The 12,041-nt window shown below is 37.4% G+C and overlaps 1 protein-coding gene across 1 annotated transcript in view; it reads right to left on the bottom strand.

The window, feature by feature from the left end:
* Positions 1-12,041, bottom strand: part of ZNF280C (zinc finger protein 280C) — a 68,752-nt gene that overhangs the window by 13,193 nt on the left and 43,518 nt on the right. The window contains exons 12-14 of the mRNA XM_023198861.1: positions 11,740-11,886; positions 5,336-5,467; positions 432-742 (exon numbers count right to left, since the gene is read on the bottom strand). Coding sequence (XP_023054629.1) covers positions 432-742; positions 5,336-5,467; positions 11,740-11,886 — 590 coding nt within the window. The remainder of the gene's footprint in view (positions 1-431; positions 743-5,335; positions 5,468-11,739; positions 11,887-12,041) is intronic.

Here is a 12,041-nt window from a genome sequence, read left to right as displayed (position 1 = left end):
CTGACCTTGTGATCCGCCCGTCTCGGCCTCCCAAAGTGCTGGGATTACAGGCTTGAGCCTCCGTGCCCGGCCCTAAATTGATCTTTAAGTAGACTCATAATTTGAAAATTTGCTTTGAAACAAGCTAGAGTAAGTGCAAAAAATTTAACACCAGTTAACATTTCCCTGGAATAAAAGGGATCAAATAAAACAATAATCTATCATAAGATAAAAGCATAAAATAAAAGATTAGTGTAAAAGATGAAAATTAGAGAATAAACACAATGACTCAAGTTCTGCTCAGTAGTTGTAAAAAGTACCTTTTTCTCATTTGCTTGGTCTTTATGCCAGATAAGTGATTATCATGTAAATGTGTAAGAGAGTTCTGTGATATGGTAAATTTCATACTTAAGATTAAATTTGTATTGTGTATCAGAAATAAAAGATATTACCTTAAGTTCTTCAAAGCAAGGCTCATTTTATTTTTTCTGTTGCGCGGTCGCTTTTGCTTGTAAGAGGGTTTTGCTTTGGACTTAGCTATACGTCCTCTTGGCTTACTTGTACGAGCTTTACTTGCAGTGGATGTAGGTGCATGAGGCTTACTTGTCTTAGATCTACTGGCATTAGATTTTCTAGGATTTTTAGCAGTTGTATTTTGAGATGTCGGAGGTGTGACCTGAAGAAAAGAAGTGCCTGGAGTACAACCGGAAGGTGCAGTTGGTAATTTTGACTGGTGAGGTCCAAGTGAAGCTCGAATAGTAACCTATAAAAACAAAGCCAATATGTATTTTTAGAAAGTAACCATCACATTAGTATTAAAAATATCATTGTAAGCCCTCACATTTATAGTAAACTGGTTTTTGACAAGGGTCCCAAAACATTTCCAATGGGGCAAAAAATAGTCTTGATGAATGCTGCCAGAAAAACTGATATCCATGTGCAAAAGAAAGAATTTTAATCCCTACCTCATATTATATACAAAAATTATCTCAAAATGTATTAAAGACCAAATTTTAAAAGGTAAAACTACAAAACTCTTAGAAGAAAATACAGTAGTAAATCCTTGTGAGTGTGAGTTAGGCAATGGTTTCTTATATAATGACACCAAAAGCACAAGCAACCAAAGAGAAAATAGATGAACAGGCATTTCTTCAAAGAAAATATACAAACAGCCAACAACCACATGAAGAGATAGCTGGTCCACACATCATTAGTCATCAGGGAAATGCAAATCAATTCCCAAATGAGATGTCCCTTCACACCAACCAGAATGGCTGTAATAAAGAGACAATAACAAAATAACAAGTATTGGCTAGGACATAGAAAAATGAGAACCCTCATACACTGCTGGTGGGAATGCACAACAGTGTAGTTACAATGAAAAACAGTTTGGCAGACCAGGTGTGGTGGCTTAGGCCTGTAATCCCTGAACTTTGGGAGGCCGAGGTGGGTGGATCACTTGAGGTCAGGAGTTTGAGACCAGTCTGGCCAACATGGTGAAACTCCATTTCTTTTAAAAATACAAAAAATTAGCCAGACACGATGGCAGGTACCTGTAATCCCAGCTACTCAGGAGGCTGAGGCAGGAAAATCACTTGAACCCAGGAGGCGGAGGTTGCAGTGTGCCAAGATCGCACCACTGCACTCCAGCCTGGGCAACAGAGCGAGACCCCATCTCAAACAAAACAAAACAACAAAAAAAGAGAAACAGTTTGGCAGTTTCTCAAAATATTAAAGGTAAGAGTTACCATTTGACTCCACCATTGCATTCAGAGGTATATACCCAAGAGAAATGAAAACATATGTTCACACAAAAACTTGTACATGAATTTTTACAGCAGCATTACAGCCAAAAAGAGGAAACTTTTTCTGTTGCGCTCTCGCTTTTGCTTGTAAGAGGGTTTTGCTTTTTGGACTTAGCTATACGTCCCCTTGGCTTACTTGTATTAGTTTTACTTGCAGTGGATGTAAAAATTCCAATAGGATAACTGTGTTTTCAAAAAACAAATGACCCCGATGGCAATTATGATTGGCAGTTTACATGTTTCTTACCTCATCATATGATTTACAAAGGCTTTGTTACAGTTAGTATTGTACTTGCAAAAACTGCAGTGGATGTATATAGAAAAGAGAATTATGCCCACCAATAGATGAAATGATAAATAAAAGGTAGAATATCTATGCAGTGCAGTATTACCCACTGCATATTGAATTAATGCAAAGATGGATGATCAGAAAGACAAATGGATATGCCCACCAATACATGAAAGGATAAATAAAAGGTAGAATTTCTATGCAGTGCAGTATTACTCAGCCACAAAAAAGAATGAAGTACTAGAACATGGTACAATATCAATGAAGCTGCAAAAACATTATGCTAAGCGAAAGAAACCAGTCCCTAAAGATGACATATTGTATGATTCAACACGAAATGTCCAGAATGGGAAAATCCATAGAGACTAAAAGCTGACTAAAGTTTGCACAGGGCTAGTGGAGGGGAAATAGTGAATGCTAAAGGGTAGGGGTTTCTTTTGAGGGTGATAAAAATGTTTTAAAATTTATTGTAGTGATGTTTGCCCAAATCTGAATATGCTAAAAACCACTGAACTGTGTACACTGTAAATGGGTAAATTGTGTGATATATGAATTACATCTCAATAACACTGTTACCAAAAAATCACTACAATACAAAAAGTTAAAATCATTATTTTGAAAGTGGCAAGTATAAAACTGCAATCAGATAAGCCTTCCACTTATTCTAAATGGTCATATCGATTAAATGAAATTTATCTTGATATTTACTTACTGTTGTAATATTAGTTTTATATTGATAACAGCTGTATGTTAACAGATATTAACAAATAATTAGGAGTTAGTACAAATTAGATGAATATTGAAAGTGCACATTCCATAGCTATTTTACACTTTGACAGAATTAAAAGGGGCCAGGTGTGGTGGGTCACACCTGCAATCCCAGCACTTTGGGAGGCCAAGGTGGGTGGACTGCCTGAGCTCAGGAGTTTGAGACCAGTCTGGGCAACTCATCTCTACCAAAAATGCAACAAAATTAGCTGGGCATGGTGACATCCACCTGTGGCCTGTGGTCCCAGCTTGCACCTAGGAGGCAGAGGTTGCAGTGAGCTGAGATGACACCACTACACTCCAACCTGGGTGACAGAGAGAGACCCCGTCTCAAAAAAAAAAAAAAAAAAACACACAAAAAAACCCTAACTAAAAGGCTTTCACAAATAGAGAGGTCAAAATGTAATATAGAGGCCTGAATTACACTCTGGTAACTATAAAACAGATTTTCAGTAAATGTGACCTCTTCCTGGTGGATCAGGGGGCACGATTTCTGCTTCCAAGGTTATGGTGGAGCTTACATCAATTTATCACACGGCATGGTAGTTATAATAATGCTCAGAATTTCCTTAATGGTAACATATAAAATTTATCATTTACTATTTGGAAAAAGAAAATGTTTGTATCTATTGGTTAATAACAGAAAACAGTCACCCACTAACATTCTCTTTAATTATTTGACTGCATTCCCCCCATGTACTTGAAGAACAGCTTCTGTGAAGTCCTATGAAATATATGAAGTATCATAGAAAAGCACTGAAGCAGAACTTGTTAGCTTGCAAACAGAAAATAAATCTTTTGAAAGCACTGGAGAAGTCAAAAAATCCAAGTTTAAGAATCTTAGTACTACCTCGTCCTAGCTACATGACCTTGAGTAAGGAATTTAGCCTCTCTGAACCTCTTCATCTCTAATGTGGGGATATACCTGCCTTGTCTATCTCATTGGATCACCACAAAGGTTAAATAATAAAATGTATGGAAAAGCACACTGAACACTTAATTCTAAAGTATTATAAGACATATAGTATCATTATTACCAATATTACCATTACTACTGGTATCTTATTAATAAGGGAAGATGTGAGAGAGGACTGTTCTGCCTACATTAATATTCTGCATGTCTAATATCAACATGAAACAAATGGACTGCACAGAAGATGCCAGATGGTTTATCTTACACTAGATATTCAGATAATTGTTTTATATTATTTTTGTTAATTTAAATGGCAGACATACTCGCACTCGCATTCAAAAGTATGTACTCAAAATGAAATACAAATATGTGGGGATTATCTCACCTTGGATTATATATCTCTTCACTGGAGAAAATATTCAAGAGCTAACTTTATGTAAAGAAGTTGGAGGGCCAGGTGTGGTGGCTCATGCCTGTAACCCCGCACTTTGGGAGACCGAGGCGGGCAGATCACTTGAGGCCAGGAGTTTGAGACCAGCCTGGCCATGTTGGTGAAACCCGGTCTCTATTAAAAATACAAACAATTAGCTGGACATCATGCTGCATGCCTGTAATCCCAACTACCTGGGAGGCTGAGGCACGAGAATCACTCGAACCCGGGAGGCAGAGGCTGCAGTGAGCTGAGATCGCGCCACTGCACTCCAGCCTGAGGCATAGAGTGACTGTCAAAAAAAAAAAAAAAAAAAAAAAAAAGTCAGAGAAAACTTATGTATATAAGGCAAACAAGGAGAAAGAAATTTGTAGTCTGATGTGTGCTTGCTCATGAAAAACAGCAATGCTATGCTATTCAGGAGCAAAACGTGCTTCTCTGAGAGATTAGTAATACCAACTTCAACAAACCTATGGCATTCAAGGCACTACGACAGATGCTGGGGACACAAAGATAAATATAATTCCTAATCTTAAGTATCTTATAGTCTAGCAACTGAAAGACATACACATTGACAACTGGAATAGCTCAAAAAAAGCCTACAGAACATTGAAACAACCTGTCGACTTAGTCTACAATCTAGTTGCACTAGAAATACCATACCCCTCCAACAAACCACGTCAATCAACTAATAAAACAATGGTTAGAAGTTTTTCTTTACAAGCATAAGAAGGATAAAACCTAAAATTAAAGTCTTAATAACAATCAGAGGTCAATTTTAATATTATATTCAATAGATAAAACCAGGCAGTAGTTTGTTTCTATTATCATACAAAATGTTAAAAATACAGCATATTTAAAACTCACTTTTGGGGTGCATGTGATATTTTGATACAAGCATACAATATGTAATGATCATATCAGGGTAACTGGGGTATCCATCACCTCAAGCATTTATCATTTATTTGTATTAGGAACATTCCAATTCCACTCTTCTAGTTATTTTGAAATACACAATAAATTATTGTTAACTACCGTTGTCCAGTGAGCTTCCTAACACTAGATCTTATTCCTTCTATCCATAATAATAAAAAATAAAAAAAATTAATAGAATGTGCAAAAAACCACCAAAAACCCCTTCACAAACTCACTTTTGTTCCAGGAGGCAATCCTTCTAGTTCTTTAGGCTTTATAAATGTACGATGCTGTGCCTTATGTTCAGCTTTCTCCTTGCTGGTCAAAAATTGTAGTCTGCATTTTGGGCAACGATGAACCCCTTTTTTCTGTTTACAGAAAAGATTAGATATAATAACTTCCATCACCACAAATCCTAGGACCTGAAATTGCTCTTAATTCTAAAATCTAAATAAATTTACAACCAGAATTTTATCATCTCCCACCACAGACAATTCGAAATGATCTATTATTTAAAAGTACTCCTTGTGTTAGTATTTGAGTTTCAAAAGCATTAGTTACCATATAAGGATCAAACATAAGAAGTATATAATTAATTTTAATTGGAAAAGTTCTATACTGATTGTAGTGGCATAAATAAGAATGGATTCCAATCTATTGTTTGAGAAACCCTTGACTAAATTCCTCCTCAAACCCTAGTCCCATTATTATTTTACCAATGGGAAATAGGACCCAAGAGAAATTTGTCACTTGCCCATAGCTGGTTAGTGTTCTTTCTACTATACATTATCAATTGCAATCTTTATGTATCTGTTCTCATTAATTAAAATATATTTTATATTTATTATAAATTTAGAACTACATACAAATACAAAAGAATGCTTTCTTTAAAGATGTATCTCCACCAGCTCATCATTATTTGCATATAAAACACAATCTTTTAGGAAAACCAAATGAGGTAACATGTATGAAAGTACCTAGTGGAGTTACTGGTGCACAAAAGGCATTTGCTAAATAAAAGCTCTTTACAAAGTTCAAAGCAATATATAAAGATAAGGTGTTTGCATTACTATTTTAGTTTGACCTTCAGACTATTTTAGAAGTGTGGTGTGTGATCATAGCATAGGTACAGTAAACACAAACAGATTTACCTGTAGGTGCTCAAGAGAGAAGGGGAAAAAGAAAAAATCAGCCAAGTAACAGACAACAAATTAAGATGATGGAGAGAATGTTTCTCCAGAGTATAGTTCCCACAAATTTTTTCTCTACCTATACCTCATCCAGTTTCATGGCTTTAAATAGCATCCACCCACTGCCTACTTGACATCTCTTGATGTCTAATAGGTATTTCAAATCAACATGGACAAAGAAGTTGAACTCTAGAGTCTTCTTTGACTCTAGTAGAACTTCTAGACAAAGAAGTTGAATTCTAGGGCACAAAATCTGTACCTTCCCTACTCTTCCCAATATCTCAGTATATGGGAACTAAATTCTTGCAGCTGCTCAGGACAAAAATACTTGGTCACTCTTAACTCTTCTCTTTCTCTTACATCCCACATTCAACAAATTAATAAAACCCGTCAGTGATACCTTAAAAAATTTTATCATTTTTCAGTTTCTCATCACCTCCAATCACTGTTACCATACTTGTCTGAGCCATTTACGAGGACTCTTGCAATAGCCTATCTTCTCCCTATTTCCATCCTTTCTCCTTCTACAGTCTATTCTTCCCACAGCTGTCAGAGTGATCTTAAAATGTTACAGAACTTTCACATGGTTAAACCCTCCAATGGCTTTCCATAACACTCCAGAATCCTGACTCTGGCTCACAAGTCCTTAAATGATCTGGTTTACATTCTATTGCTACAACCTCATCTACTACTATGTTTCCTCTCACTTGTTTACTGTGCTCCAGCCACACTGGCCTCTTGCTCTTCCTTGAATATCCTAGGTATATGTTCACCTCACTGTCTACCTACTACTGTTCCCTCTACCTCTACTGTTCCCTCTACCTGGAACATTCTCTCCCAGATGAGTAAGCCACATGATTTACTCTCTCATTCCCTTTGGAGAAGCCCTCTTTAATCACACCATTTAAAAAACAGAAACTACTCCTTCACCTGAGCCCTGGCATTCCCTCTACCTGTATTTTCTTCCCATGGTACTTACCATCAGCTGGCACACATATACATTCAGACATCACACACACACACAAATCCTTCTTTACCATGATGCATATTTTAGAGAGCACAAACCTTGCTTTGCTTACTTCTGTATCCCTAGTACCTAAAACAGTCCTTGACATTTATTAGGCACTCAAATATTTGTTAAATAAAGAAATAAAGTGAGGCAAGAGACTGACAGAGTACAAATGAGCAGCAGGCACAATTTAACTAGTTCAAAGTGTCTGCCATTTGATTCAACGAGTATTTATTTGTCCAGAGCCCCAAGATGGGAGACATTAATCTACTATTCCCTTAGTTGGACTCAAGTCCTGCATATCTCTCTTATGTATGTATGCTTGCATTGTGCGAATGATTACGGATGATTATACTTTTTTTTTTTTTGTTTTTTGAGATACAGTTTTGCTTTTGTTGCCCAGGCTGGAGAGAAATGGCGTGACCCTGACTCACTGCAACCTCTGCCTCCTGGGTTCAAGCAGTTCTCCTGCCTCAGCCTCCCAAGTAGCTGGGATTACAGGCTCCTGCCACCACATCCCGCTAATTTTGTATTTTTAGTAGAGATGGGGCCAGGTTGGTCTCGAACTCCTGACCTCAAGTGATCCACTCCCCTCAGTCTCCCAAAGTGCTGGGATTAGAGGTGTGCGTCACCATGCCCAACTAATACATTTTTAAAATAAAATGTTTAACCAAAGAAACAGTAACTTGCTCCAAGGGTAGAGAAAGTTAAGTGTTGAGCTTCTTTACATGCATACTATATGGTTTTAGGTGACATGAGAGTTTGTTTGTTTTTTTTTTTCTTGAGACGGAGTCTCGTTCTGTCTCCCAGGCTGGAGTGCAGTGGTATGATCTTGGCTCACTACAACCTCTGCCTCCGGGGTTCAAGCGATTCTCCCCCCTCAGCCTCCCAAGTAGCTGGGATTACAGGCATGCACCACCACACCCAGCTAATTTTTGGTAGAGACAGGGTTTCATCATGTTGGCCAGGCTAGTCTCAAACTCCTGGCCTCAGGTGATCCACCTGCCTCGGCCTCTCAAAATGTTGGGATTACAGGCATGAGCCACTGCGCCTGGCCAATTTGAGGGATTTTCAAGGGAACGATCTGTAATTTCTGCCTTTAGACCTAATGTCAATGTGGAATATGAGTCTGCAGTGGAAGCATGGGCTAGAAATCAATTTTTGACTCCACCATTTATTAGGGAATGTGACACTGGGCAAATTACTTTCTATAAAGCTTTCCTCAACTATAAAATGAAAACAATCATATACCTGCCTCATAGGGTGGCTGTGAAGATTAAACAAGATAATGCATGTAAAAGCACCAGTGGCTGTCAAATGGTAAGTGATTAGTACATGTTAACTGCTTACTGTTATTATTAAAGAGCTAATGAGGATATGTAACACATCTGGAGTCTTTCATCCTTTGTTAAAAAATGTATAAACTGCATTGCTAACTCCAAAATCACTCAAGACACAATAATATATTTTTAGGAAAAAGTTGCAATCCAAGTCTTCAAAAAGAATAAAATAGAATCAATAATTCTTATTACATAAAATTGCACTAATAATGCCATCTCAATTACAAGCTTATAATACTGGTCAGCTCAGGTTTTTGAGTCTTTTGTGAATAATTATGCAAACTGCAAATACCTTCAGAGAAGCCTGATGATGCTCATCAATAGAATCTTACCTCTTCACTGCTGACTGCCTACTCTTTAGGTACTCCAAACTTAACCAAAAAAATTGAGCACCTGAAATGGACTGAATGCTTGTGCCCCCCCCTCCCCGCCCCCCAATTCATATGGTAAAATCCTAATTTCCAATGTCATAGTATTGGGAGGTGGAGCCTTCCGAAAGTATTTAGATTATGATGGTGGAGCTGTCAAAACGGGATTAGTGTCCTTATAAAAGGGACCCCAGAGAGCTCTCTCCACCCCTTCCCCCATGTGAAGAGACAGTGAGAATATGGCCATCTATGAACAAGGAAGCAGGTCCTCACCAGACACTGAACAGCTGGTGCCCTGATCTTCGACTTTATAGTCTCTAGAACAGAGAGAGATAAGTTCTTGTTGTTTAAGCTTCCCAGTCAGTGGTATAATAGCATGTTATAGCAGCTCAAACAGACTAAGATAGCACCTGTGGCACCTCAGTGGTCCCTAAGACTACTCCCAGATGTGATGATTCAGCAGAAGGATCGATAGGACTTAAGACACTGTTATACTCACGGCTATGTTTTAGTACAGTGTAAGGGTACAGAGCAGGATTAATAAAGGAAAATGATGCACTGGATAGCTTCTAGAGGATTACCAGGTGCCAACTTCTAAGAGTTCTATTCCAGTGGAGTCACACAGGACACACTTAATCCCTCAGCAATGAACTGCAGCAATATGCATATAATCCCTCAGCACTGAACTGCAGTAACACCTATAAAGTGTTGCTTGACAGGAAAGCTCTCTTGAGTCTAAGAGCTTAGGTTTTTCATAGGGGTAAGCCACCAAATTTTCAGACGACTCCCTCCACTGCAAGAAAAGCAAGTGGTTACCATAACTGTATTTTTTTGGTGCAAATTTTCTTGACAAACTGGTACAACATGGCTCAAGGTTCCAGGCATGTAAAACACTCTTATCAGTTAAGAACATTTTAGGAGCTCAATTTCTAACATTTAGCCAAGGGGCACTTATACAAGCAGGCACTTCTGAAATTGTGCAATATTTGAGCAACTCAGACCTGCTGGGTAACTCTTTCCAATACATATGGTAAGTTAAGGCATACAACTTAGGGTATGAAGAATGACTACAGATCAGATAAACCACTTATGAGACACAGCTCACAAAGTGGGTTCACTGTGTCTTTCTTACCTTTCTAAGCGTGTTATCACTCCTTTCGAATCTACATCTATATCACTCTAGAGCTTAGTAAAGCATAGGCGAAAGAATTATGTTAGAAGATCTATAATTAGACAGTCAGAGATACTGCTTTATGTTCCATTCTTCTTTTCAAAATTGAAGGCCAAAAAATGAAATACAGACCACCAAGAATAGTGTTTCCCAAACTCTATACCTCAAGAAATGTTAATAGGTAGTGTGCAAATAAAGGGCTCAAAGGTTAAAAATGTTTGAGGACCATTACATACTATGTCCCTTGCTTAGAGATTTACAATATTAGCATATTGAAAGCTCTGAAAAGTCTTGTTTTTAAAAATAAAGAAAAAACACCCCTATGAATTTTGTAAATCCAGCCATTCACTAAATTTCTTTCACTAGGAACAAGTTAAGAGGGAAACACTTATTAACATCTGAGTGAACACTGTTGGGGGAAACCCTAGAAAGATTTTGCCAAAGGTTTTTAAGGGTGAGATGGCCTATCAGGATTAAAAAAAAAAAAAAGACACTGATACCATCTAAGTCATAACACAAGTAATCTGAATGTATTTGGAAATTCTATTTTTATGACTTTTTTCCCAATTAACTACAAGTTGATTTCATGATCATCCAACGACTACAATCAAGGGCCACGTTAGCGCTGGTAGTGAATGAACTTGCCGAGACAATGCAATTAATACTAAGAAAATGTAATGAGCTGATCAGTGAGGAGGCAAAACTCGATTACATGACCAGATTTAGTAAATCCATTGACTTCTGATTTTTGGCAAAGGCACTATTGCTGTTTCAAACACTCAAGAATAGGCCCACTGTTTCATCAAAGTTTTCAGCCCACAGGATGCTCTAATTGAGGAAAAGAATCAGTAAGCATAAAATCAGAATTCAAAGGAAAGATACAAGCATCAATACTGGTATCCCAGAAATTATATAGCAGAACTGGCAAAAGTCACAAAGGAAGTAAGTTACAACCTAAATATAGTTCTCTGGTGTAGTTCACATATCTGGTCATAAGTGTTCTTGCTGTTTCCTTTGTTAATGGCTGCTACAAAAGTTAATTCTGGGTTACTGATGACAACCACATGTCTCATAATAAAAAGTGGGCTAGAAAGTAGAAATAAGATTTCAAGAGAAAGAGGAAAACACAAGGCTATGAGTCCTTAATCTTATGTTCCTCCATTCAAACTTTTTTTTTCCTGCTCTTGATAAGCACCTCCAAAATCATTCCCAGTCCCACCACCCTTAGGTCCTGAAATATCTAACTTAAGTATTTCATGAATCTTCTGTTTTTTCCTCCACTTTGGGGTTCCTATTTCTAGCTATCTTTCAGAACTTTGACTATTTTTGATTCTCAGTGTCACCAGAAAGCAAGCAAGGAAAATAAGTGAAAGTCTCACAAGTTATTCAGCATAAATTATAAATTAATTGTGTCATTCGGAACAACTTTGCTTTCTGTCCAGAACAAATCTAACCAATGTTCTAAGTTATAGATAGATAAAGATGTAGCTATAGATCTATACATATAGATCTGTATCTTTTCACTAAGACAACATGAACAAATAAGAACTGCTTAATCTCACCTGATGCTTCATGTAATGATTCATGTAGGGGGTTCCCATTTTACTAACTTTGAGGCAAAATGGACATAGCAAGTTCTTAGTGTTTTCATGGGCTGCTCTAAAATGAGCTTCTACATCAGAAAATGTTGATGATCTAAACTGGCAAACCTAGAAATATAAAGAAGGCTTAGTTTAACTTGAAATTTTATAACTTCTTGCAATTACATCAAAGTAGCAATAACGGGTCATCTGTTTGGAAGAACATGTACTACTAGTACAGCTCTGCCACCTATACAACTAAGAATAATCATATTACTGCAAGT

The sequence above is a fragment of the Piliocolobus tephrosceles genome, chromosome 12, assembly GCF_002776525.5.
Source record: "Piliocolobus tephrosceles isolate RC106 chromosome 12, ASM277652v3, whole genome shotgun sequence".
NCBI lineage: Eukaryota > Metazoa > Chordata > Mammalia > Primates > Cercopithecidae > Piliocolobus > Piliocolobus tephrosceles.
Note: the sequence above shows the minus strand (reverse complement) of the source record. Positions and strands in the feature narration are given on the sequence as shown.